Consider the following 25708-nt stretch of genomic DNA (forward strand, 5'->3'; position numbering starts at 1 on the left):
CAAAAACATATGTTATGGTATATTTGACCACTGCATTTTAAAACCGTCATGTTTTTGAGAAGTCAGGGTATGATATACAGCATTATGAGCACTTATCACAAGCACTTTGATAATTCTCCCTAGTAGACTTCAGTAAGTTGCTAAGTTAGGGAGAAAGGTGATGAGATGTGTATTTACTACCAGTACTATAGAGTTAGACTTCAGGGGGTTGCCAATATGTGTAAAGTATGGTCACACATGGTTTCATGGGTTCAGAGGAGAACAAATGCTTTTTGTTGTTTGTTTTAATTGTAGGATCTATTTGGAAAGTCAGACCCATACCTGGAATTCCACAAGCAGACATCTGATGGAAACTGGCTGATGGTTCATCGGACAGAGGTGAACCTCTGAATTTGAAAAGCAGAGTGGAGGTGTTCTTTGGAATTATTGTAATCTGAGTTTTAGACAGCTTATATTTATAAAAATATCAATCTGAGTTCAGACTTACATATAGCCAGAGATACAAGTTCAGACTTACATATAGCCATGTTCACATTTTTTTCTTTCAGTGAGGAGGTGCTACCATACTTTATGATTTTTATGTTGAAAAATTTTAAGCCCTATGAAGAACACTAAATGTATTCCTCTGCACCCCTCACCTAGATTCACCAGATGGACACACACTCCCACACACTTGTGCTCTCTGTCTCTGTTTCTGTCCCTCTCCGTCTCTGTCTCTCTCTCTCTCTCACATACACACACACACACACACACACACTTATGCACACATATATTTTCCTTTTGGAAAATCATCCTAATGGAGCTACAGACATAATAACTCTTATCTTTAAATGCTGCAGCAGGCCAAGTGTGGTGGCTCATGCTTGTAATCCCAGCACTTTGGGAAGCCAAGGTGGATGGATCACTTGAGGTCAGGAGCTCGAGACCAGCCTGGCCAACATGGTGAAATCCCGTCTCTACTAAAAATACAAAAATTAGCCAGGCGTGGTAGCACTTGCCTGCGGTCCCAGCTACTCAGGAGGCCGAGGCACAAGAATTGCTTGAACCCAGGAGGCGGAAGTTGCAGTGAGCTGAGATTGCACCACTGCACTCCATCCTGGGCAGCTGAGCGAGACTCCACCTCAAAATAAATAAATAAATAAATAAATTCCACAGCAGGTATGTTTAAAGAACAGGGGTATTCTATACAATCAGACTTGAGAAAATTGACATTTGACATAGCTAAATGTATCATCATTCGGTATACCATTCAACTTCAGATTTCCTCGGTTGTCCCACAGGTTTTATATGTATTTTGTTTTGCTTTGTTTTGTTCAGAATCCAGTCAAGGCTCATATTTTGGATTTGACTATTATATTCCCAATAGAGGACTCTTCTCCCTATCTTCCTTGGTGCCACTGAATATCTTGAAAATCAAGACCAGAATGTCCAACATTCTGGATTCTTCTGTTTCCTCACAACTAGATCCAGATCAAACATTTCTGTCAAAAACACTATGTGTGTTCCTTTTCTTTACATTTTCAGGAGGCTCATGGTACCAGTCTGCCCAGCATTGATGTCAAGCTTGGCTACTTGGTTAAAATGATGACCACCAGATCTCACCATGATAAAGTCTCATTTTTCCCCCTTTTTAATTAATAAGTGATATGTGGTGTGAAACTATGAGACTGCATGAATTACCTGTTCTCTAGCACTTCAACCAGTGGTTTTAGTATCCATTGATGATCCTTGCCTAATGAATTATGGGTAGTAAAATAGTGATTTTTCAAAATCTTTCATCCTTTTTACTTATATTAGCAGACATTCCTCTTTCATCTCTTCTCTCTCACTTTCTTTCCTTTTATTTTTAGTATCATTATAAATTCATGGATTGTTATAACAGTGTATGCTTTGTGTTAACTCATTACTCTATTTTTGCTGCTCAGATTAATCCAAGTTTGACTAGAGAGAGCTCCTAGTCTCTAAAATGGCTCTTGGTTTTTCTTTTTGACCTCATTTGTCTTTAAGCATTCTCTTAAGTTAGAGTATGTTCTCAGTTCTCCTTGTACTTTTTCTGTCCCAGAACTGGTATGAGCTTGTCTCTTAATAAGCTCTATTTCTGCAGGACGGTAGTAGTATTTAGACACTGACATCTGAGTGCTAAATGTGCTCATTGCTACTGGATATCATTGCTTTTAGGCCTTTTCAGTGGACAAAGCTAAGAAATTTGTATATTTGTGTTTATCTGTTTATTATGTATGTATATATGGTATTAAAATTTTATATTATAAATGTGGACTTACTTCTCCAATTCAATTCCAACATAGTGAGTTTCTTATTCTGTATTACCTTTTCTTACTTCGTATTTGAATCTTCTGTGCCCTGCAATAAAACCGTGGTTGCTAATAAAATCAATAATCCTTTGCAGTTTTTTTTTTGTTTTTTTTTTTTGTTTTTTTGTTTTTTTGTTTTTTTGAGATGTAGTCTTGCTTTGTCACCCAGGCTGGAATGCAGTGGCACGATCTCCACTCACTGCAACCTCCACCTCCCGGATTCCAGCAATTCTCCTGCCTCAGCCTCCTGAGTAGCTAGGATTATAGGCGTGCACCACTACACCCAGCTAATTTTTAATTTTTTTAGTAGAGACAGGGTTTCACCATGTTGGCCAGGCTGGTCTCAAACTCCTGACCTCAGGTGATCTGCCCGTCTCGGCCTTCCAAAGTTTGGGGATTGCAGGCATGAGCCACCGCGCCCGGCCATCCTCTGCAGTTTCTAAGTGCTCCTTGTAGTAGGTAGATGTATTTTCCAAATAGTTTTCTACTTTCCTCAGAATGTACCACAACTGTACAATTTATTACATTTTTCATGTAACAGTTGTATAATATTGTTCTAGGTAGATTTTTTGTGGAAATAGTTGAGTTGATGAAAAGGTGAAGGATGAATGGTGAGAGAATAGCAAGAACCTAGGAAGGGCAGGAGCAAAATGTTAATGAACTGGAAATTTTTTCTAACAGCTCTTTGAAACCACATTTTTATAGGTTGTTAAAAACAACTTGAATCCTGTTTGGAGGCCTTTTAAGATCTCTCTGAACTCCTTGTGTTACGGAGATATGGACAAAACTATTAAGGTAATTTGAAATTTTATATATATATATAAAATACATAAATATATACATGTTCACCTATTTTATAAAATTAATACATAAGATAGTATCTAAAGAAAGTAAATGATATAACAGACACCTATAGAGTTAAATTTTATGTGTGTAGAATAATACTAAAATAGAAATGTCTTCTGATAAGTGGCATAGTTTGAGGAGTAGGCATGTTTGACTAATCTGTTGACCTAATGCTTAGTCAAACAGTGTCATTTCTATTTTATTCTTTATTTTAAAAAATCAAATGTCCAGTTTAATATTTTTTCCTTTTAATAAGATTCCTCTGCTCTGCTAATAGGAACCTCAAACTACATTATTTGCCTTTGGTATGTCTGTTGCAGATAGAAGCAGATGTTACCCTAAGAACTCAGAGCTTGCTTCTACCCTTAGTAAAGGAGGGGAGTGTTGATGGCATTTTTCTTCCTTATTTTCAGAATGAGATAAGTAATTAATTGAAAGCCTTTAGAAGGCTTTAGTTTTAGAGTATCAGGGAAGTGAAGTATGAACAGCAAATAGCAGATGTCTCGGTGTTTTTTAAAATGTTTTTATTCATAGGCATTTATTTGAAAAAAGAGTAAAAAAATAAATGAAAGAAAACTCATGGAGTGGTGTTGAGAATGAAAAATATTTACATACATATACATAAAAAACACTTTTGTACTAGAATTATTATCTTTACATGATTACAGATAGAAGTCTTTTTTATGTTCAGACGTCAGTAGATCAAAGGGATTTTTTGGTTTGTCTTTCTCTTTTTTTGATAATGAATAGGGTAAAAGCAGGCAAGGCAATGAGGAATAAGTATAAGATTTGGAGTCAGACCACAGTTCAAGATTTGACTTAGTCCTGTAACCGGCTAAGGGATCTTGGGCAGGTAACCAAACTTCTTCACATTTACTTATTTATTTATTTTGCTTATTAGTAGGAAACTTCACCTGGATTCTTCACTTTTATAATAGAGTTAAGAATTTCTACATTGCAGAAAAGCAAAAATTAAATGAACAGAAGTGAAAGTTTTGTGAAAATTTTGTAAAGGTGCCATCGTTACTGAAAAACTGCTTCATTTTTGCTGGGTGTGGTCTCAGGCCTGTAATCCCAGCACTTTGGGAGGCTGAGGCAGATGAATTGCCTGAGCTCAGGAGTTTGAGACCAGCCTAGGCAACATGACTAAATACTGTCTCTACAGAAAATACAAAAATTAGCTGGGTATGGTGGTGCACACCTGTGGTCCCAGCTACTCGGGAGGCTTAGGTGGGAGGATCCCTTGACCCTGGGAGGCAGAGGTCTCAATAAGCCAAGATTGCTTCACACTGCACTCCAGCCTGGGTGACTGAGTGAGACCCTGTCTCAAAAAAAAAAAAAAAAAAAAACCAACTGCTTCATTTCTGAGATCCATAAAAAATTGCTTCAAATTTGTAAAGAACTTTAAAAATCAATCTAAATATGATTGATAAGGTATTTGAAACAGTAGTGAAAATCCAGGTACAAATAAATAGTTGAAAACTAGCTATAAAATTATTTTTTATCATTATACCAAATCCAGACTTTTGCTTTTCCTATTAAAAATAGTAAACATGATTAGATGTCAGACGGCAGGTAAATCTGGGGAAAAATGTCTAAGCCATGACTATTTGATTGTGTGTAGTGATATGTTAACAACAAAACAATGTTTTTTAAACTTTTTTGCTCACAGTGGCATGCTTACAGGGCTATTTTATTATAGTAAGTAAATTGATTTTCTGAGCTTTCTCTGATGAATGTCTTCCATTCTTAAAAGTTTATTGGTTTGTTTTTATTTGTTTTTAACTATACACAACTTGGTTTGCTACGTCATCACTGACTTTATTTCGTTTAGTTCTGCATTTCTTTGCAATATCAGAAAAGTCATACATTTGTGATTTACCGTTTGAAAATTGCTTGTAGGGATAGTAAAGAATTATAGAGCAGAGAATAGAGTCAGAATCCTCAGTAGTTTCTTTGCTGTGGTGTGTTATTATTCTAGCATGTATTATTTTCATTAAGATCAAGTGAATACGAGAAATAATCATGCATGCTGCCACTTTGCCTAAAATGGGAATGCCTTACTGAATGTAGTGTTGCGTGGTGTGTGCATTCTCTTTCATATATACATATGACCATGTGTATATATGTATACATTTATTTATTTATTACACATGTTTATTATGTATACTATATATGCACGTGTATATGCATATTACATATCCATTAAATGTATATGAATACATGTATATATTATATACTTGTATATACATATGCATGTGTATATATGCATATATTGTTATGCCTACCATTGTTTAAAAAGCCAATAGTACTGGTCTTTGAATTCTTGAAAAGAGAAAAATTAAACGACACAAATCGTCTTATCTCAAACAGTATCTGAACATATGACAACATTATAAATATCATGTCTGCCTTCAAGGGGACAAGAGGCAGCTTTTTCTATATATTTATTATAGTGAGTAATCAAAACTTTTAGTTTAAAAATATTATTTACATTTCCTGAAATTTTAACGTACGAATAGTCTAAACATATGAACCGTTTTAGCCCTTCATAATCTTTACTTAGATAAAATCTTGGCCTTGTCAAAGCTTAATCTTGTCTTAGATATAAATTGGTGTTCCCTGATTGCAAATCTAAACTGCAAGGTTCTATTTTCCATAACTGAAAATGTCTGTTTAAAAAACACGAACTTATTAAAATATTAAGATAGTTTGTTTTCTACCTTATCTAAATATTACTTCCTCTAAAAATTATGGAAATTTTTACATTTCTTTTCTCTTGGCACATTAAAGAGTCATATAAAAGGTTTTTGGTTTAAAAATTGGATACTGAGTAGGGCAAGGGTCAAACTGTCAGACTCGGTCAGTGGCCAAAATACCTGCAAAGCATTTTCTTAAAAAAATAAAATTCCTGGCCGGGCGCGGTGGCTCACGCCTGTAATCCCAGCACTTTGGGAGGCCGAGGCGGGCGGATCACAAGGTCAGGAGATCGAGACCACGGTGAAACCCCGTCTCTACTAAAAATACAAAAAATTAGCCGGGCGCGGTTGTGGGCGCCTGTAGTCCCAGCTACTCGGGAGGCTGAGGCAGGAGAATGGCGTGAACCCGGGAGGCGGAGCTTGCAGTGAGCCGAGATCGCGCCACTGCACTCCAGCCTGGGCGACAGAGCGAGACTCTGTCTCAAAAAAAAAAAAAAAATAAAAATAAAATAAAATAAAATAAAATAAAATAAAATTCCTTTCTGTTACTCAAAATTGAAATTCTCAATCTTGGCTGTTTTGATTGATTGATTTGTAGTCTTCCTGAAGAATAATGAAAATAGAAGTAGGGAATGAAAGACTTCCAGTTATGATAAGCATTCATTTCATAGAACTAAGGGGAAAAATAGTCACTTTGCCAAGTAAACATATAAAATCCTGAGCATTTTAGCTTGGCAGTTAAGTTTGAGAAGGATATTAGCAAGATAAAACTCTCTATTGGCTGATGGTAAATACAAATTGCTTCTTACTTAAGAGTTTTTTTTTTAAAGTATAGGTTCTAAGATTTCAAAGTGTCCTTAGCACAGCCTTACTTTACCTGTGTTGGTTACCACACAAGGCATACCATCTTCTAAGACTATTTAATTCCTCTAAGTTTTAGTTCTGCAAAATGGGCATCATAGTAACAAGATTCCAACTGTCTACCTCACAAGACTATTTACAGAATGTGCACAGTGTATATAATAAATGTTTGCAGAAATGAAATAATCTGTTTTGAAATAAAATACTATAAAAACATTGGTGTTAAATGTTCACAATCATGGTCAGTTTTCAGCTTCTCTTGAACACTTCTGCTTGCTAGTAGTTCATGCCACCTAATTTTTCCCATTGCAAATAATATTCTAGTATGCTGGTGAATATTTACTCTTTGACTGCTCTGTCAACCTGTCACGAAATTACATGCAACTCAAATACTCTCACCTCTCTTCTGTCTCCTTTCAGAGAGAGAAAGCATTTAGTCAGAGCCAGATCTAAGACTAGAACTCACCCTGTCTCACATGGAAATAGAGTAAATATGACCCGGTGTAGATACTTCCTCAGTGGACTAAGTACTCTTAGCCTGGAATTGTTCTTTTCATTGTAAGAGTTGTGATCTTCACAATGATGCAAATCTGGCTTCATCATATGTAACTTCTAATATAAGCCTAACCTTACCAAACTGCAGCTAATGAAATATATTTTTCATAATTCTAAATTATCTAGGATTTAATTATATAAATTTTAGCTTTCTAGAATGTTAACTTCCTTTCCTTCTCCAGATAATGGCTTTTAGCCATTGCATAGTAATAAGGCAAAGAAGTGGATGAGAAAGAAGGTATACCTCCTTTTTGCCCTTTATCAGCACTTATAGAAGGCATGATAGAGGAGCTGGAAACTGCTTAATGTGGAATTGAAACAGTATTTGTGTTTTTCATCTGCCTGTGGTTTTAGATCTATTTAGATCCCCATTCCAAGGATAGCTGGGGTTTGAAAGTGTTTCAATATTGCTTCTCTAGGATATGAATTCCTACTTTCCCAAGTAGGGACTGCATATTCCATATTTTCATTTACTATAATTAAAAGGGCACTTCATGATAGATTGTATTTATCATAGCCAATACTTTTTAATTGATTTTTATATATTTTTATTATATTTAATTTCAGGTGGAGTGTTATGATTATGACAATGATGGGTCACATGATCTCATTGGAACCTTTCAAACCACCATGACAAAACTGAAAGAAGCCTCCAGAAGCTCACCTGTAAGTTACATCTGTGCATTTTCATATACTTTATAGTTGGACTGTGTATTTATTACTGTATTTCATTTTTTTCCCACAGCATCAAATGGTTTACTATGCTTTCACTCTATATTGCATAATGCCCCGAAATGTTTAGTAATCACATAATCCACAATTCATACTTGGGGTATGAATTTTATTGAGCAGAACACCACATAGCAGTTACTAATGCCAGATGAGGACTCCAACTACATGGAGGACAGCAAAGATGATCACAATGTCAGTCACTAGGAATAGAAGTCCAAACCTTTTGCCCATTGTATCATGGTATTGGAGTCAAGGTAAACACAATGCAGGCAAGCACTAGAGGGAACCACACTTTACTCACAGAGAGAAGAGACAGAGCAATATCAGCTTTAAAAGTAGGCATTGATTTCCATGGCCAGCAGTTCCATCCAGCAGCTAATGCAGGGCAGTTGGCCCCAGTGCGCTTGTCTAGTGCTATAGAAGAATGACCCTGCCCCTCTCAAATAGACTAGGAAATACTGAAAGCTGGGGGCAGGCCTGAGAGTCATTAAGCACCGGCTTCAGCAGGACCAAAGAGCACTTATTGAGCCTGAAGGTATAAATGAATAAGTGAAGTAATCTAGCCCTTTTTCAATAAGAATTCAGTTTGTGGAATTTCTGTAGCTCTAATATACAATAATTTTTTAATTGTTTTTCCTTTTTTTAATTTCTAATACTCAATAATTAATACTTATGATTGTGACTGAGACTCCAGCAAGATCCTGAACCATCAAAGAATTTGTTTAACATAATTTTGTTTTACATCGTTGTATTTTACCACATGTATTTTTTAGTGTTTGATTCTTGGAAAACTAGTAATGACTGTCTGAAGTACATAAGTGGCTTTGTGTTAACCAGAAGAGGTGACTTATCAAGTATTTATTGAATATGTCTTATATTATTATTAGGCAAGCCAGTGAGAATTTGAAGGTATAACTTGGAGGTGATTATAACGTAACTGTGAAGAAAAAAATTAAATGAGACACTTGAGAATAACACAGAGTATGTAACTAAATTTCATGTAGTTGTAGAAATTTAAAGAGATAGAGATCAGAGAAGACTAGAGGAGTAGTGGAAGTTATAGAGGAGAACAACTTGAGCCAAGCCCTCAAGATGGATAGGGAGATAGGATGGGGGAAGGAAGATCATTCTTTTGGGAGAAGGAAATATAAAGCAAGAGGAGGTGTTAGATCAATTTTTAACATGTATTCCCAGTGGAAAGAGAAGATCTTTGCTGCATATTTTACCATAGAGTTGGGCTTCATATATTTGTTTTATGATGTTACTTTTTTTTTTTTCTTTCCTTTGCAGCATATTTTCATTCTTTATGTTGGTAACAGCTAGGAGTAATATTTTATTTCCTTTACTATACCATATTATACCATAGAGCCCAACTCTATGGTAAAATATACAGCAAAGAGAAAAGATTATGCCTCGGAACATTTGCAAGAAAATTACCTGCAGAGGTAAAATTTATTTGGGGGAACTATTTTGAAAGGTATGCAATTTTAGGAATGTCTTCATTGTTAGAAACTTACCTGATAAATATTCCACATATTTAACATATTATGTAATTGTTTCAGAGTTATATTTTGCAACAGACCTATATCAGTAGGTAGTTTGATTCTAAAGGGAAAGAAGTCATTCACTTAAGTTCACACTGGCATTTCTAATATTGCTAATAAAAAGTAACATTTTTGTCTTCTCTTCCTACAGGTTGAATTTGAATGCATAAATGAGAAAAAAAGGCAAAAGAAAAAAAGCTACAAGAATTCAGGTGTTATCAGTGTCAAACAGTGTGAGGTCAGTTGGCCTTGGCTACTTATTTTTATTTATTTATTTATTTTTGAGCTGGAGTCTCGCTCTATTGCCCAGGCTGCAGTGCAGTGGCACAATCTCGGCTCACTGCAACCTCCGCCTCCTGGGTTCAAGCAATTCTCTGCCTCAGCCTCCCAGGCAGCTGGGATTACAGACGCCCACCACGACACTGTATTTTTTGTAGAAACGAGGTTTCACCATGTTGGCCAGGCTGGTCTTGAACTCCTGACCTCATGATCCACTCGCCTTGGCTTCCCAAAGTGCTGGGATTACAGGCGTGAGCCACTGCGCCCAACCCAAGCCTTGGCTACTTATAATATAATGAGATCATATTTCAAGTTCTCCTGTTAGTATGATTTATATTAAACAAATACTTGAATTTCAGGCAGTTGAAAATCACATGAGCATCTGGTCACCTTTAGCAAAAAGAATCAAGTAGGGAAGAGGAAAAAAAATCAAGTAACCTGTTTCTAAGGTTTGACAAGTTATTTGCAAAGGACAAGGATAAGTTTTTCATTATCTTAGGAAATATAAAGAAGCATAGTATTTTCTCAGCTCTTTAGTGGAGATGACCTGACCCAATGCATTTATCCTCTTCTTAATTTCAATAGAAAATGTTATGAGTAGAGGGGAAAAGCCAAGATTTCTTAGGTTGAACAAGTGGAGTGGAGTTTTTGTTTTTTAAATGTTGACTACTATGCTTATTAAAGCCCTCAACATATTGGATTCATTACTAATATCTTAAAACTTAAAATTAGTATATTTCATCTTCGGCCATTAATATTCTAATCTTAACATTGCTGTAAGTATCTTGAAGTAAAATCTTACAGGTTCATGGCACATAGGGGAAGGGATATCTTAAACCTGAATGCAGGGGTAATTTCCATGTTTATATTATGTCCTGTTCAGTTTACAGACTTTTAAAAATATATGCCAAAGAGTTTTTTGCTTCTCTTGTGTAGTAGGAGAGTTGTAATTTTAACAGTTTTCTCTTATTATTAGATTACAGTGGAATGCACATTCCTTGACTATATAATGGGAGGATGTCAGCTGAATTTTACCGTAAGTAACACACTGAATTTTTCAGCATAGGCTTTTTCCTCCATGTTGCAGTATATTTTCTTCACTGCAAAACTGACTTTGTAATGAAATTTTCACAATCTATTTAGCATAGTCTTCTTAGAGTCCTCACGCAGGTTGTCTGGGCTCATCCATTGTGAAGCTCTCTGCTTTGTTGATGAGATCTCTTTCTCCTGAGAGAAAGCAGATGTGTACAAACCTATAAACCAGTGGTTATCCTGAAGTAATTTAAGGACTAGAAAGCATTAGTGAGACAACCTTATAAAAGACAACCCCTAAGCCTAAGTAGTGGATATAGTAATTCATTATTTAAGCCATCTAGAAAAGTAGAGGCATCAGGTTGTTTCACATTTAGGCTTTACTTGTTTCATTGTCTATGGAAATAAGTGGTAGACATTTGTTAGGAAGTCGGCGCCAGGATGCATGATTGTATCCCATCTCTTGACGTTTTCCCGGACATCAAGCACAGGTGTCCCTGCCTTCTCCTCAGTAAGGGCTGCAATTGTTATTTGGCAGGTGGGAGTGGACTTCACTGGCTCCAATGGTGACCCAAGGTCTCCAGACTCCCTTCATTACATCAGCCCCAATGGCGTTAATGAGTATTTGACTGCTCTCTGGTCTGTGGGACTGGTCATTCAAGATTATGATGCGTGAGTATGACTTTGGAAAAACTAAAATACATGTTTCCACAATTCCCCAGAAAGGGTAGTTTGTTTCGTCGGCTAGTACTCTGCTATAGGTGGTAGGACGATAATGCTTTCTCCCTAAAATCCCCCCGTCTTGTCTTCTATTTTTCTCTTTGTGGCAATCTTGCTGTTTACTTTAGATCTCTAATATCTTGCTGTGATTAGTTATAATATATTGCATGTACTTTGCTTTATAGTACATATAGTTTGCTATTTACTTCCTGACTGATGTCAGCAAAGCTCTTGTTTCTTTAGTCTGGTTTCCTTGGGGCTTATTCATTAGGCATAAGTTGTATGAGTGATTGAAGCCCAGAAGACATGTTTTATAAACACGAAAACTATTTCTTAACATATCTATCTCCTTGGCAGTTGTCAAATTATTTTTTTAATGGTGACTTTTAACAAATGCTGAAGGATAACTAGATCTAATTGCTATGAAATATTCTGAATGGTTATCGATGGTTAGGTTTTGAATAGATTTAAATAGGTCCTCTTGAGGGTTTACTGAACAATATGGAAAACATCTGCATTAGTAATGTTTTTCCTGGATGTCTTAAGAGTACAAAATAAAGTTTCTTTTGTTTTTGTCTATTATTATTTTATTTTCATATTGATGGGGCTTTTAATTAATCTGTAGCATTTAAAGAGGTGAAATTTGTAGGCACATGCAAAGAAATCTAAAGCAAGGTGGCAGTTCCAATTTCAGGCTAGTAAGTTTTAAGGCAAAAATCATTAAATATATTTAACATATATAGAAAGTTACTTTATTAGAAAGTAGTAGGCCGGGCGCGGTGGCTCAAGCCTGTAATCCCAGCACTTTGGGAGGCCAAGACGGGCGGATCACGAGGTCAGGAGATCGAGACCATCCTGGCTAACACGGTGAAACCCCGTCTCTATTAAGAAATACAAAAAACTAGCCGGGCGAGGTGGCGGGCGCCTGTAGTCCCAGCTACTCGGGAGGCTGAGGCCGGAGAATGGCATGAACCCGGGAGGCGGAGCTTGCAGTGAGCTGAGATCCGGCCACTGCACTCCAGCCTGGGCGACAGAGCGAGACTCCGTCTCAAAAAAAAAAAAAAAAAAAAAAGAAAGTAGTGAGAGCTTAGAAAGGTGGTCAGATATAACACAGAATTTAAAAATTAATAATTTCTCACTAGCAGATATTAAAAGTATTCTTGCAGTTATCTTAATTACAAGTATGGAATTAGGACATGACCAGTGGAACCAAGCAAACAGTCCAGAAACAGACCCATGTGTATAAGTGAATTTAGGGGAAGGAGTTGTAAAAGCTGTCAAACTGGACAAAAATTAAATTTGGATCCCTGACTCATACTTGCATGTTTTAGGATATTATTCTGTATAAATTAGAGTACAGACCAAACTGCTGAAATGGACACCCAAAAACAAAGTGACTTTGACAAAGTAGAGGTTTATTTCACGTTGCATGTCTAGGGGTAAGTATAATACTTAAGAACTGATAGGAGAGTTCTGCTATTCTCAATTCACAGCTTCCCTCTCTGGGTCCATAGCTCTGGTTCTCATCTTCCCCAGCCAGTGGGAAGAGAAGAAAGGGACCAGGGGGTGCATGTGCCTTCCCTTTTAGGAGTATGATTCAGAAGTGACTGGCAAATCACTTCTTTCTCACATCTCCGTCTCTAGATTCCAGCCACCTGATCACATCCAGCCCAGAGAAGCTAGGAGGTGCAGTGTCTAGCTCAGGTGTTCTATTATTAAAGGAGAGAATGGATATTGCTGGGGAGCAGCAATTTCTGCTTCATATCCACTTCAAAACACTTTCCAGATGAATTAGAAGTTTAATATCAAAAGCAAACTTTAAAGTTCTAGAAGAAAATATATGTGAATTGTTTATAATCTTGTAGTGAGGAAAACCTTTAAGCAAGAGAGCAAAAGCAAAAATCATGAAACCTTTTTTGTGTTCACATTCATTAATATTAAAAACTATGAAAAGAAAGATGCTTTAAACAAAGTTGAAGACAGGCTACAAACTGGGGAAAAATGTATCTTTGTTTCTTTTGAGAGAGAGTCTCGCTCTGTCACCCAGACTAGAGTACAGTGGTGCAGTCACGGTTCACTGCAACCTCCACTTCCTGGGCCCAAGTGATCCTCCCACCTCAGCCTGGGAGAAATATTTCTGACATGGCATAGGCTACATCTTCAATGCAAAACTAACTGTTAAGAATAGATATGAAAATAATATTCCTCGTAGAAAAAAATATGTTCATTATGGTGTTTTATAATGGCAGAACATTGGCTATCAGACATCTGGGGGAGGATATCCATATTGTGGCATATTGTATGGAGGATATCTATACTCAGTGGCTATTCACGTGATGTATATATTCGGTCCACTGTCCCTCTCCCTAATGTATGAATGTTTGTATTAAGTGGCATAAATAAAAGCTACCAATATCCTCTGATCATCTGAGGTCAAGTTGTGCTACCAAATGAGTTTGCTTTAAATTAGTAAAAAAAGAATTGTGGTTTTCAGGGCTTCGTGTATTTATTTACCCATTTGATCACTGAAATGATATACAAGATTTAAGTAGAACACAGTAGATTATAAAACATGCATGTAAACTCCATTTCTACAAAATCTATAGAGAGAAACATTTTTCTTCCTCAGTGCACAAAAATATTTAGGATGAGAGTTGTCAGATATTAACGTTGATTCTCTTTGGCAGTTGATATAGGTAATCTTTGTTTTATCTTCATACTTTTCTAAGATTTTGAAAAATTGTTTTTGAAATGAGCTCATATTGATTTTATTGTGAGCAAAGATAAAGCTTTTTTATTTTGGAAAAACAATATTTTATTAATTTTTTTTTTCTTTTTAGTGATAAGATGTTTCCAGCTTTTGGTTTTGGAGCTCAGATACCTCCTCAGTGGCAGGTAAGAGGAAATCTCATTTTTAAAGCTTTACCTCCTAGAAAAGCAACCCAACCCTCATCAGTCCTTTGTCCGTCTTTGACAGGTATCGCATGAATTTCCAATGAACTTCAACTCATCCAATCCCTACTGCAATGGTAAGTTAAAAAATAAACATGAAGACTTCAAATGGAAAGTCTCACTAGTCTTTGTTACTTTGTTCTTTGTTCTTTGTTTTTTTTCTTGTGATGAAAACTACTCAAATTTCATCTCTAGGTTTCATTTTCTTACATATTTAACTTTCTGTTGCATAAGGTAGAAGAATTGCACCAGGTTGGTGGTTAGGGTGGTAATGGTAATTATGGGGCAAATCAGTATTATGATGATGGAGGTGGTAAGCTAAATCCTCCTACCTTAAGAACTTTAGTGGGGCAAAAAAATTCTCAATCTTTGGAGCAGATCAGTAAAATAATCATATATTAAAAAGTATTTTCACATGTAAATTTATTTAAAAGCAAACCTTCAATAAAATAAGTAATTTAATATACAGGATCTTTTGAAGCTTTTTTCAGAGTAGTAGTCACTCTCAACAAAGAGAAAAGTATCCAGCATCTAATACTTGTTGCTCACACAGTACTCTGTAAGTAGCTGGGATGGGCAAAAGGAACAAAGAATTGAGCTTCTATAGCAGCTTTCCTTTGTGTAGAGAGCAGGAGGCACATATTTGTCTTTCATTTCACGTTTTTCTTTTATCTATTTAAAAAAATAGAGACAGGGTCTCACTATGTTAGCCAGGCTGGTCTTGAACTCCTGACCTTAAGCTATCTTCCTGCCTTCTGCCTTGGCCCCCCCCTCAAAGTACTGGGATTAGAGGCATGAGCCACCATGCCCAGCCACGTTTTACTTTTTTCCTTATACCTCAAGTATCCAAGTGCTGCTTCTTTTTTTTACCACATTGAGCAATCAATCAGAAATGCCAGCTCTTCCACTAAATTATATATGAGACTAAAGAGTTTGGAAAAGGGAAAGTAGGTGTGGGAGCAAGAGGCATAATTTAAAATTCTAGACAATAAGCTAATTTTCTGCAAAGGGTCCTTTTGACAATTACAAATGTATAGCTTTCTAACAGAAGAAAGTGTTTTTTTTCTTTTCTTCCTAAACAATATTCATAAGGTGGAAGAGCGTGAACAATTTTTGTGGGGGCAGTTTGCAGTATGGTTTTGTTCTTTTCCCCAGAACACTTTTTCCATACTAATTATGTGTTCCTTTGAGGCACTTTCAGTGACTTGTTGTGACCTCTTTTATTCCCTAGCCATTTGAAACTGGGAATGTTATTCTTTTTAAGAAATATGCAGCCGGGCGCGGTGGCTCAAGCCTGTAATCCCAGCACTTTGGGAGGCCGAGACAGGCGGATCACGAGGTCAGGAGATCGAGACCATCCTGGCTAACACGGTGAAACCCCGTCTCTACTAAAAAATACAAAAAACTAGCTGGGTGAGGTGGCGGGCGCCTGTAGTCCCAGCTACTCGGGAGGCTGAGGCAGGAGAATGGCGGGAACCCGGGAGGCGGAGCTTGCAGTGAGCTGAGATCCGGCCACTGCACTCCAGCCTGGGCGACAGAGCGAGACTCCGTCTCAAAAAAAAAAAAAAAAAAAGAAATCTGCTTCATTTTTATAATGAAAGTGGAATAATTTTTAGAATTTGTTGTAATTAGCTTTCATTTATTGTAAATGAATATGGATGACATATCATATGATAATTCATTTTAGAAGTTCAGTCATTCTGTGAGTAATGTAAGCCCATCCTTGGGCTGTTCACCAAGTGGCTTACACTCTGGAAAAAGATCAGTTTGGTTTTAAACAAAGGAGATACTATACAGCAAAAAGCTCAGAGCCTGATTTTAGGTCAAGGAAGTTTAATCCCCTTTTCCTAACTAATCATTCAACCTAATTGCCTTAGAAATAATATGCCTTAGAAATAACTTGTTACTGGCCGGGCGCGGTGGCTCAAGCCTGTAATTCCAGCACTTTGGGAGGCCGAGACGGGCGGATCACGAGGTCAGGAGATCGAGACCATCCTGGCTAACCCGGTGAAACCCCGTCTCTACTAAAAAAAAATACAAAAAACTAGCGGGGCGAGATGGTGGGCGCCTGTAGTCCCAGCTACTCGGGAGGCTGAGGCAGGAGAATGGCGTAAACCCGGAAGGCGGAGCTTGCAGTGAGCTGAGATCCGGCCACGGCACTCCAGCCTGGGCCACAGAGCAAGACTCTGTCTCAAAAAAAAAAAAAAGAAATAACTTGTTACTTTAATGCATAGAAAGGGTTTTTGGCATAATTCAGTTTTAATTAAGGAATTGAAGGCTCTTGATATTTGTGAAGAAATTACATTTTTGTTTTTGTTTTTGTTTTTTTGAGATGAAGTCTCGCTCTTGTCCCCCAGGCTGGAGTGTGATAGTATGATCTAGGCTCACTGCAACCTCCGCCCCCTGGGTTCAAGCGATTCTCCTGCTGTGGCCCCCCCGAGTAGCTGGGATTACGGGCGCCTGCCACCACGCTCAGCTAATTTTTGTATTTTTAGTAGAGACAGGGTTTCACCATGTTGGCCATGCTGGTCTAGAACTACTGACCTCATGTGATCTACCTGCCTCGGCCTCCCAAACTGCTGGGATTATAGGCACAAGCCACCATGCCCAGCCCTAAATGAATTATTTATGCCTTTGTTACTACTGAATTGACTAGTAGTTACATGGACCTTACGCATGTAAAATCACCTCTGCATATGAATTAGTTACATTCTCAAAGGTTGTTCATAAGACTACCTGTTCCTAAATTCAAATAAAATAAGAGGAGTTTATTGGAACTCTTACATTTTAAGAGGAGAGAGTTGGTTTCATGAAGCTTTCAAGCCAAGTATGGTCATGCACTAAAAGTGACATTTTAGTCAATGACAGACCACATGTGCGACAGTAGGCCCATAAGATTTTAATATTGTATTTTTATTGTAAAGACATAGAAAAGGTACAGTTGCTATAATTCCCTACATTATTCAGTATAGCAATATGCAGTACAGGTTTTTAACCTAGGAGCAATAGGCTATACCATATAGCCTAGGTATGTAGTAGGCTATACCATCTAGGTTTGTGTAAGTATAATCTTATGATGTTCACACGATGATGAAATCACCTAACGATGCATTTTTCAGAATTTATCCCCATTGGTAAGTGACACATGACTGTATATGCTTCTCTTTTTTGTTGATCTGTGTTCTATTGGACATTTTTAAAGCAAGAGACCTGTTTTGATTTACATTAAGTTTTTTTTGTGGCAAGTATCTGTGATGATCTCAGCATATATTGTTGGAAATTCTTTAGAATTTCTGTTATCCTATCTGCATCCTAAATGCTCTGATATTAAGGGCAGATTCAACAGGTGCATGTGTGGGATACAAGTTTCATCAGCAGTGCTTTGACCAGCAATGTCAGTCAGCTTTCGCTGGGCTGTGCTATTGTGATAAACAATCTCTAAATCTCAGTGGCTTTAATGACAACAGTTTATTTCTTGTTCATTTTACATGCAGCTAGGCTGTAGTTCTCTCCATGTTTTGGGACTCAGGCTGAAGGAACAACCTTATCTGGGATGTGCTGCTCCTATGGCAAGGAAAGGAGCAAGAGAGCTGGAAAAAACAGGCAGTAGTCCTTAAGACATCTGCTTAGGCATGGGTGTCACATGCATTGGTCAAAGTTAATCAAATGGTCCTGTCCAACTTTCTGTTATAAAATGTACCAGCAGGTTTAGGGGCAGTACCCCTAAACAAACACATCAGTGCTTCTGCAGCAAAATGGATAAATAACTTGGAAGTGAATATTTGGAGCTAATGCAATCTGTGATACAATGATTAACCTTTAACTTACTGAATAAACACTTGTATCAGTTAATTGACTAGAATTAATATTAGTTTTATTGCCATCTGGTATTTTTTGTAGAACCTCTGGCCACATATGCAAATGATTTTTCATTTTATTAATAACTTTCTTACCTTTTATCATCCGTTGTATGATGTGGAACCTTTTTCATGGTTTTCTATCAGAGTCACATTCCCAACATGTATTAAAATTAAGCACAAATGTAACAGTCCTACTGTAGACTAATGAGTAACTTGACTGAGATGAATGTAAATCCCTTCTACTGGGGGAGGACAGAGCTTACAGGTTTTTGCAATGGAGCATACCTATGGAGTTATGTAATACATAGCTTAGAGGAACTCCTGCATATAGAACTTTTGACTATTTAAAGTACTATATGTTGATATATATAATCAAATTAGCCAGAATAAACACATTGTGCTTGAGAATTTTTAATACTGTTTTTTTTGTTCTAGGAATCCAAGGCATTGTAGAGGCATATCGGTCTTGTCTTCCTCAGATAAAACTCTATGGACCAACTAATTTTTCTCCAATCATCAATCATGTGGCCAGGTTTGCTGCTGCAGCCACACAACAGCAGACAGCTTCTGTAAGTGCTCTATGGCCAGGGAAAGGGAAGAATGTGGATTGGTAGCAGCTCCTGGTGCCATTTTTCTATTTTTTTGGTTTGTCATAATACAAAGTCAGGGCAAGATACAATAGCACAGTCACTCTTGATTTGCGAGTAACTTTTGTTGTGGTTATACTAGTGATTGTTAAAAATAAGGCAACAGCAGAACAACACTTGGCATTCATGAGTCTTTTATCCTTTGAACTAACTTCCATAGATAGGTTCTACCAAAAAAATTGCATATCATCTACCTTTTTGAAGTAGACATAACAAATTAAGGCTTAAGGAAACTTACCACATCAGATGCTGTTACAAGATTTCTTATTGTACTAAAGATATCTGAATGAGCTAACCATTACCTATTGGACCGTGGATACCAAATCTCTCTGAGCTTCAGCATATTCAGAAGTAAGTTAGGGGAAACTACCTCATACTGTTGTTGAAAAGGTTAGATAAGATAATTCATATAAAGTGCACAATGCCTGGGTCAGAGTAAACACTCAACACATGTTAGCTAATATTGTAAATCTTATTCCTATTCTAGACTTAAATGGCCCAAAAGATGGAGTCACTACTTGATGTAACATTTTACTGCTCTCTGAAAACGTTTATCTTGGGCGACACAATCTAGGGGATGATTTCATCACTTAAACCATATCTATTTTTTTTTTTTTGTATTTTAGTTTGTAAAATTTTTGTATTCTAATTCTAATATTTTTATATTTATTTGCTCTTCTGAGAATGAAGTTTTCCACTTGCCTCCTTGACATATTTAATACTTGAGTTAAACTGTTATTCCTAGCCTGACTGAAAGGTTAATCTTTGACATTTAGATGTCTTGCTTCCATATATTTTGCCAACCCTATTTTGTGGTCTGCTGCACTTTTAATGAACCTGCAGTTTTTGTTAAGAGTCAATTTCCTTGTCATCAGAGGAGCTTAGAATATTTTACGTAGTGGTAGCCAGGGTAGAGACTGGCAGGAAAATGAACAAGAAAGACGGGATGACTCATCAAGGCAGAGATGCCATTAGCCATTGCTTGACTTGCTCAGTGGACATGTTTTCTTTTTCTGGCAGCAATATTTTGTGCTTTTGATTATTACTGATGGTGTGATCACAGACCTTGATGAAACCAGACAAGCCATAGTTAATGCCTCCAGGCTGCCTATGTCCATCATCATTGTTGGAGTTGGAGGTGCTGACTTTAGCGCCATGGAGTTTCTGGATGGTGATGGTGGAAGTCTCCGCTCCCCATCAGGCGAAGTGGCCATCAGAGATATTGTCCAGTTTGTGCCTTTCAGACAGTTCCAGAATGTGAGTACCACTCCTCCCTACTCAAACACTAAAGTGAGTGAACACAGACCTTTGCCCATCTACAACCAGGCAGTTGAGTAGGTGTGCAGGGTTAGAGGACGTATGAACACTGTCCTTTGTCCATTGGAGAGCTCTGATTTGGTTTGGCAGTGTTGCTTCAGGATGTACATTATGTGCATCTTACAGGCTATATGATAAATCGTTTTAAAATAGTATTGCAACTGTCTCAAGTATTTTATCTTTACCTTTGTAACAGCTGGAAAAAACTCTTATGTAAGTGTACGCCAAATGCCCCTCAAGCTGGAAGTTTAGTTTGATGAATATCTCTTAGAAGACTATTTTACCCAGTTTACTCCAGTGGTAACATATTGCAAAGCTATAATACAGAATCACAACCAGGATACTTACAGTGGTATAATCAAGATGCATCACAAGGATCCCTCTTGTTGCCCTTTTATAGCCACATCCCCTCCTTTCTCCTTCTAGCCCTTCCTTAACCCTTAGAAACCACTTACTAATATGCTCTTCATTTCTATAATTTTGTCATTTCAAGAATGTCATATAAATGGAATCATAAAATATGCAACCTTTTGGGATTGGCTTTTCTTTTACTCAGCATCACTCTCTCAAGAATCACCACGTTTTTGCAAGTACTCCTTTTTATTGCCGAGTCATATTCCATGGTGTGGATGCTCCACCATTTGTGTAACTGTTTCACCACAGAAGGACATCTGGCTGTTGCCTGTTTTTCTCTCACACACAAGGCTACTATAAACATTTATACATGGGTTTTTGTTGTTGTTTGTTTTGTTTTGTTTTTGTTTTGGGACAGAGTCTCACTCTGTCACCCAGGCTGGAGTACAGGGGAGTACTGTCATCCAGGCTGGAGTACAGTACTGCAACTTCCAGCTCCTGGATTCAAGTGATTCTCGTGCCTCAGCCTCCCGAGTAGCTGGGATTACAAGTGTGCACCACTATACCTGGCTATTTTTCCCTATTTTTTAGTAGAGACAGAGTTTCACCATGTTGGCCAGACTGGTCTCAAACTCTTGACCTCAAGTGATCCACCTGCCTCGGCCTCCCTAAGTGCTGGGATTACAGGCGTGCGCCACCACACCCAGCCTATGCATGGGTTTTTATGCAAACGTAAGTTTTTATTCCTCTGGGATAAATACCTAGGACTACAGTTGCTGGGTTATACAGTAGTTGCATGTGTAATTCTTAAAGCAGTTGTTAAACTCTTCCAAAGTGGCTGTATCATTTAACATTCCCACCAGCAATGGGAAGGGAGGAAGTGGAGTGTTGTGATTATAAAGTAGTAATGTTAGGTAGGGATCTTTTTGGTGTTGGGGAAGTTCTGTATCTCGATTGTAGTGATGGTTACACAGATCTACCCAGATAACAAAATTGCATAGAATTATACAGAAACACACACACACACAAATGAGTACATGTAAAATTATAAATCAGAGTAAGTTCTATGAACCGTACCAATGTCAGCTGCCTGGTTTTGATACTATGCTGTAGTTTTATGTAAGATGTTACCTTTGGAGAAATCTGGGTGAAGGGTACATGGTACCTTTTCTTATTGTTTTTGCAACTTCCTATGAATCTGTAATTGTAAAAAAGAAGTAAAAAAAAAAAAAAAAAAACCAAGTGAATGAAAGACCCACATTTAAAAGTTATAAAACAACAAAATCATCAAATGTTAGAATGTTGGCACCAAAAAAGGACTTGACAAATGTTAGCAGGGACAGTAATAGCAATCATAAGTAACTTTGGCTAGTTAGGTCATTCCATATTTCATGGACTGTTCCTAAGAAAAGGTACAGGCCTATGAATTAGAATTGCTTCATTTTAGTGGCTGCTGAAGTATCCCTAGTCTCTTTTATGAAAAAGCCAGGAAAATTCAGTTGCTAACAAAGTCACGTTGATTTTGTTTTTCACAAGGCTCCAAAAGAAGCACTTGCTCAGTGTGTCTTGGCAGAGATTCCCCAGCAGGTGGTGGGCTACTTCAATACATACAAACTCCTTCCTCCCAAGAACCCAGCCACGAAACAACAGAAGCAGTGACCACTTCAACAGAATTCTTTTGTGTTATGTGGAGCAATGCCATCTCTCACCCTAAATCATGTATCTGTCATTCTATGTACTTTTTGCCTCCAGCATTTATGATGTAAATCTCTTTCTCTATGGATTATATCTGTTTAAAGCATTCTTTCTAGGCTCTTTTAGGGGGAGAGTGCCAAGTCCATCTCTGCCCAATCAATTCAGTGATTGATAGTGATTTACATTAATTGCAGTAAAGCTCTTTGAATTAGAAATTAGTGTGAGGAAAGCTTATTTTGTTGTTGTTTTTGTTTACTTTCATATGATGAAAATGCTGTTTTTAAATGTTTCTCAATAGGAAGAATGGAAAACTTGGGATGATGTGGTTTGCAGGTTGCTGTGCCTGATTCACAGTGTATGTTTTATAAGCCAATGTCCATACCTGGTTATGAGAGCTCCTTAAATTATATGATATCAAATTTGTTCCTCACTCTGTATACAGTGCTTTTCTGCAAGGTAAAAATTACCTTCCTGTGCATCTGATTTTTGCTACAGTTTAGACACTATGGTTTACAAAACAGCATGCACTCAACTTGGGACTTTATGAAAAGTACTGAATGAGCAGGAAAAGCCACATACTCAGTTTTTTAAATGTACAATCAACAAGTAAAAATAACCTCATGTAAGTAAACTATTTTTATTTGCCTTTCTAGATATTTTATTTTATTGTGGAAAACTGTAAACATGTTCAGATTTGGCTTTTTTTTTTTTCATTAACTGAGCATGACTTTCAGGATATTGTAGATGCACAGATGGTAGGTTGTCCTGAATTCTACATTATTAGATTACTTTAATTGAGATTTGTTAAAACAGTTAGGACTGTTTTGTCCAGGAAAGAGGACCAAACATATAAGGTGAAATTCAGAATTTCATTTCCTTCTAACTAATGAAAAACTACTTACTAAAAAAAATATTTTATACTTTCCTTGCTAAGGTCCCACACGTTGATTTGTATAGATCCATTTAGTCATTTTTTCCTTTTTTTAAGTGCCATTTTCGTCTGATTTTTAAACTCATGATACCAGTTATCTGTTAATTAAAATTGTGTTTTACAATTTAATAATGTGCTATTTCCTATGTCTAGAACAGACTTTATTAGGTATAAAACCTACTGCAACTTAGAAAAAGGAAAGAAACAAGAAAACTTTTCCAACTGCTGCTTTAAGATAGGGTGGATTTTATGTGCTTTTTTTTTTTTTTTTTTTTGAAAAGTTGAATTTCTTTTCCTGATTTTACCTTTTACAGCGTATTACTTAGTGAACATTACATTTTTGGAATAGATTCAGTAATATTTTATTGAGGGCCTATGTGCTAAAAACTATGCATATCTATACATTGGCCAATTATCTTTAATAATTTACCTTTTGAAATTGCATGTTTATCATATATCCTTAAGTGGACGCATACAGTGCCACGTTGATGTGCCTCTCAGTTTTACTGAAAAGCTGCCCCACAGCCCATGTCTCTTGTTCTCTACAATGCCTCAAGGGAGTGAGCTCTCAACCACAGACAGCTGTGGCTTCTCAGAAGCAGCTCATTGCCAAGGCCAGGCTGAGAGGGGACCTGCTTGCTGTGATGGTTGCCTAGCCCAGGTGAGCATTTACCTACCACCTTCCCACTTGGCTAGCTGTCCTTTGGATATGTGCTGTTAACTGGGGAAGGCGCCTAACTAGTAGCCTGCTACTCCATAGTATGGCTCAATAGATGACACATCATTTTGACATTATCAATAGGAGAAAAGAAAACTAACCCTTCTTCTGATTGTTTGGAGCCATAGTTGTCTCAGATGTTCTAATTCTCTTTGTATGCTTGGAAACAGCATAGATATGTTGCTGTGGTTTTCAGAATTTTCTCTTTTAATCACAAGAAACCTTTTAAAAAAATGACTTACACGTATTCTCAATGTACAGTAAAACACAGAAGTGAGCTTATCTGTTTGATGCTGAGGCAGGGTCCCAGTCACTGGCCGTATTCTCCTTCTCCTTAACCAACTCCTCAGAAGCCCCTGAGTCACCTGCACAAGGTACTTCGGAACTGCTGGTCATGAGCATTCCTGGTTTTCTTCATCCAAATAACAGTTAATCACTGTCCATTGGATTTGGTCTTCATTATTTTATATTCTGATTTTATCAAAATTATTCTATTTTAAAATTGTTTTAAAATTTAAAAACATTTAATTCATATCATGTTCATCAGTAGATGCTATTATTCATAAGAACTGTGATTCCAGCAAACTAGGGTAATTGGTACCTTTTTACAATTTTGAATAAAAGCGTTTACAATTTCTAAATTATCAGTTTTCACAGTTTCAGCACTCAACCTCATCACATGCTGATTTAATATTGTTTTATATTAAAATAGTCCTTTTCTCTGTTGTGCCACCATTCATTCAAGTGCTATTTGTTCTTAAAATGCATTTAAAGAAAAATTACACATATTGACTTTCACACCTCATATAATCAGATCTATTACTAATATATATGGGAGTGACAGTGTCCAGGATAGATGTAATATTTCTTACAGATGCTGGCACAGAGGAAATAGTATACCAGCTAATCTAGTCACCTAACCTTGTGGTTAAAATTGACATTTTAAGACCAGAAAAATTTGAAGTCTGATCAGGGATTTACAACTGTTCATTATAGTGGTGCCTTAGGCAATCTTTCCAAAGTAAATTCAGGGCCCCATTGCTACTTATGCTGTATTTTGACATGCCTTTTTTTTTTTCCAATTTTATAAACTTCCTGGAAAGCTGTCTTCACTAAGTATCCCCTAGTCTCTATATGTGTGGTTGGTAGTCATGGAAATGACACATAAAGTATGCCAGAAGTTTGGTGGAACGTGTTAGAAACTGTTTTGTGCTTTTATGGATGTCATACTTGACAATACATGTATAAGTTACTAATATATGAATTGATGCTAAATATATCTTACATTCGAATTCCTTTTGGATAAAGTTATTTCTTGATGTGACACAGTAGTGTCTTGTTTTCATTTTTATTCTTTACATGTGACCAAAACAATAGAAAAGTTAAAAATAAAATATAGTGTTTTAGGTGGCCTCGACTTCATATTTTACTGAATTAAACAATTTGGGGGATATTATTTTATGGGATTTATTTGTTTAAAAGATATTGAGTGGGTCCAAGATACTCTTCTGGGTACGGTAAAGGAAAGATTCTTAGCTTATAGCTAGAATGGCCTGAGATATGTAGCACTCACATTTTATCAATCATGTTAAGAAGGATAGTATAAGCACCTAACTAAAAAGAATTTTTTAATTGCGTTTGTCATAGGCATTGG

At 36.9% G+C, this 25708-nt stretch overlaps 1 protein-coding gene across 4 annotated transcripts in view; it reads left to right on the forward strand.

Annotated features, from left to right (window-relative positions):
- CPNE3 (copine 3) overlaps positions 1-25460 on the forward strand; it is a 48577-nt gene extending 23117 nt beyond the window's left edge. For 3 of the 4 annotated variants that reach the window (XM_021942480.2, XM_021942479.2, XM_021942481.1), the window contains exons 7-17: positions 295-378; positions 3018-3107; positions 7841-7939; positions 9701-9787; positions 10805-10864; positions 11399-11532; positions 14421-14475; positions 14558-14609; positions 18828-18961; positions 20060-20296; positions 22247-22620. In XM_021942480.2, coding sequence (XP_021798172.1) covers positions 295-378; positions 3018-3107; positions 7841-7939; positions 9701-9787; positions 10805-10864; positions 11399-11532; positions 14421-14475; positions 14558-14609; positions 18828-18961; positions 20060-20296; positions 22247-22369 — 1155 coding nt within the window. In that variant the 3' untranslated portion in view covers positions 22370-22620. Of the gene's footprint in view, positions 1-294; positions 379-3017; positions 3108-7840; positions 7940-9700; positions 9788-10804; positions 10865-11398; positions 11533-14420; positions 14476-14557; positions 14610-18827; positions 18962-20059; positions 20297-22246 lie in introns of all 4 variants that reach the window. The other variant, XM_021942477.2, reaches the window with a different exon arrangement.
- The last annotated feature ends 248 nt before the right edge of the window (positions 25461-25708 follow it).

The sequence above is a fragment of the Papio anubis genome, chromosome 8 (genome assembly GCF_008728515.1).
Source record: "Papio anubis isolate 15944 chromosome 8, Panubis1.0, whole genome shotgun sequence".
Taxonomy (NCBI): Eukaryota; Metazoa; Chordata; class Mammalia; order Primates; family Cercopithecidae; genus Papio; species Papio anubis.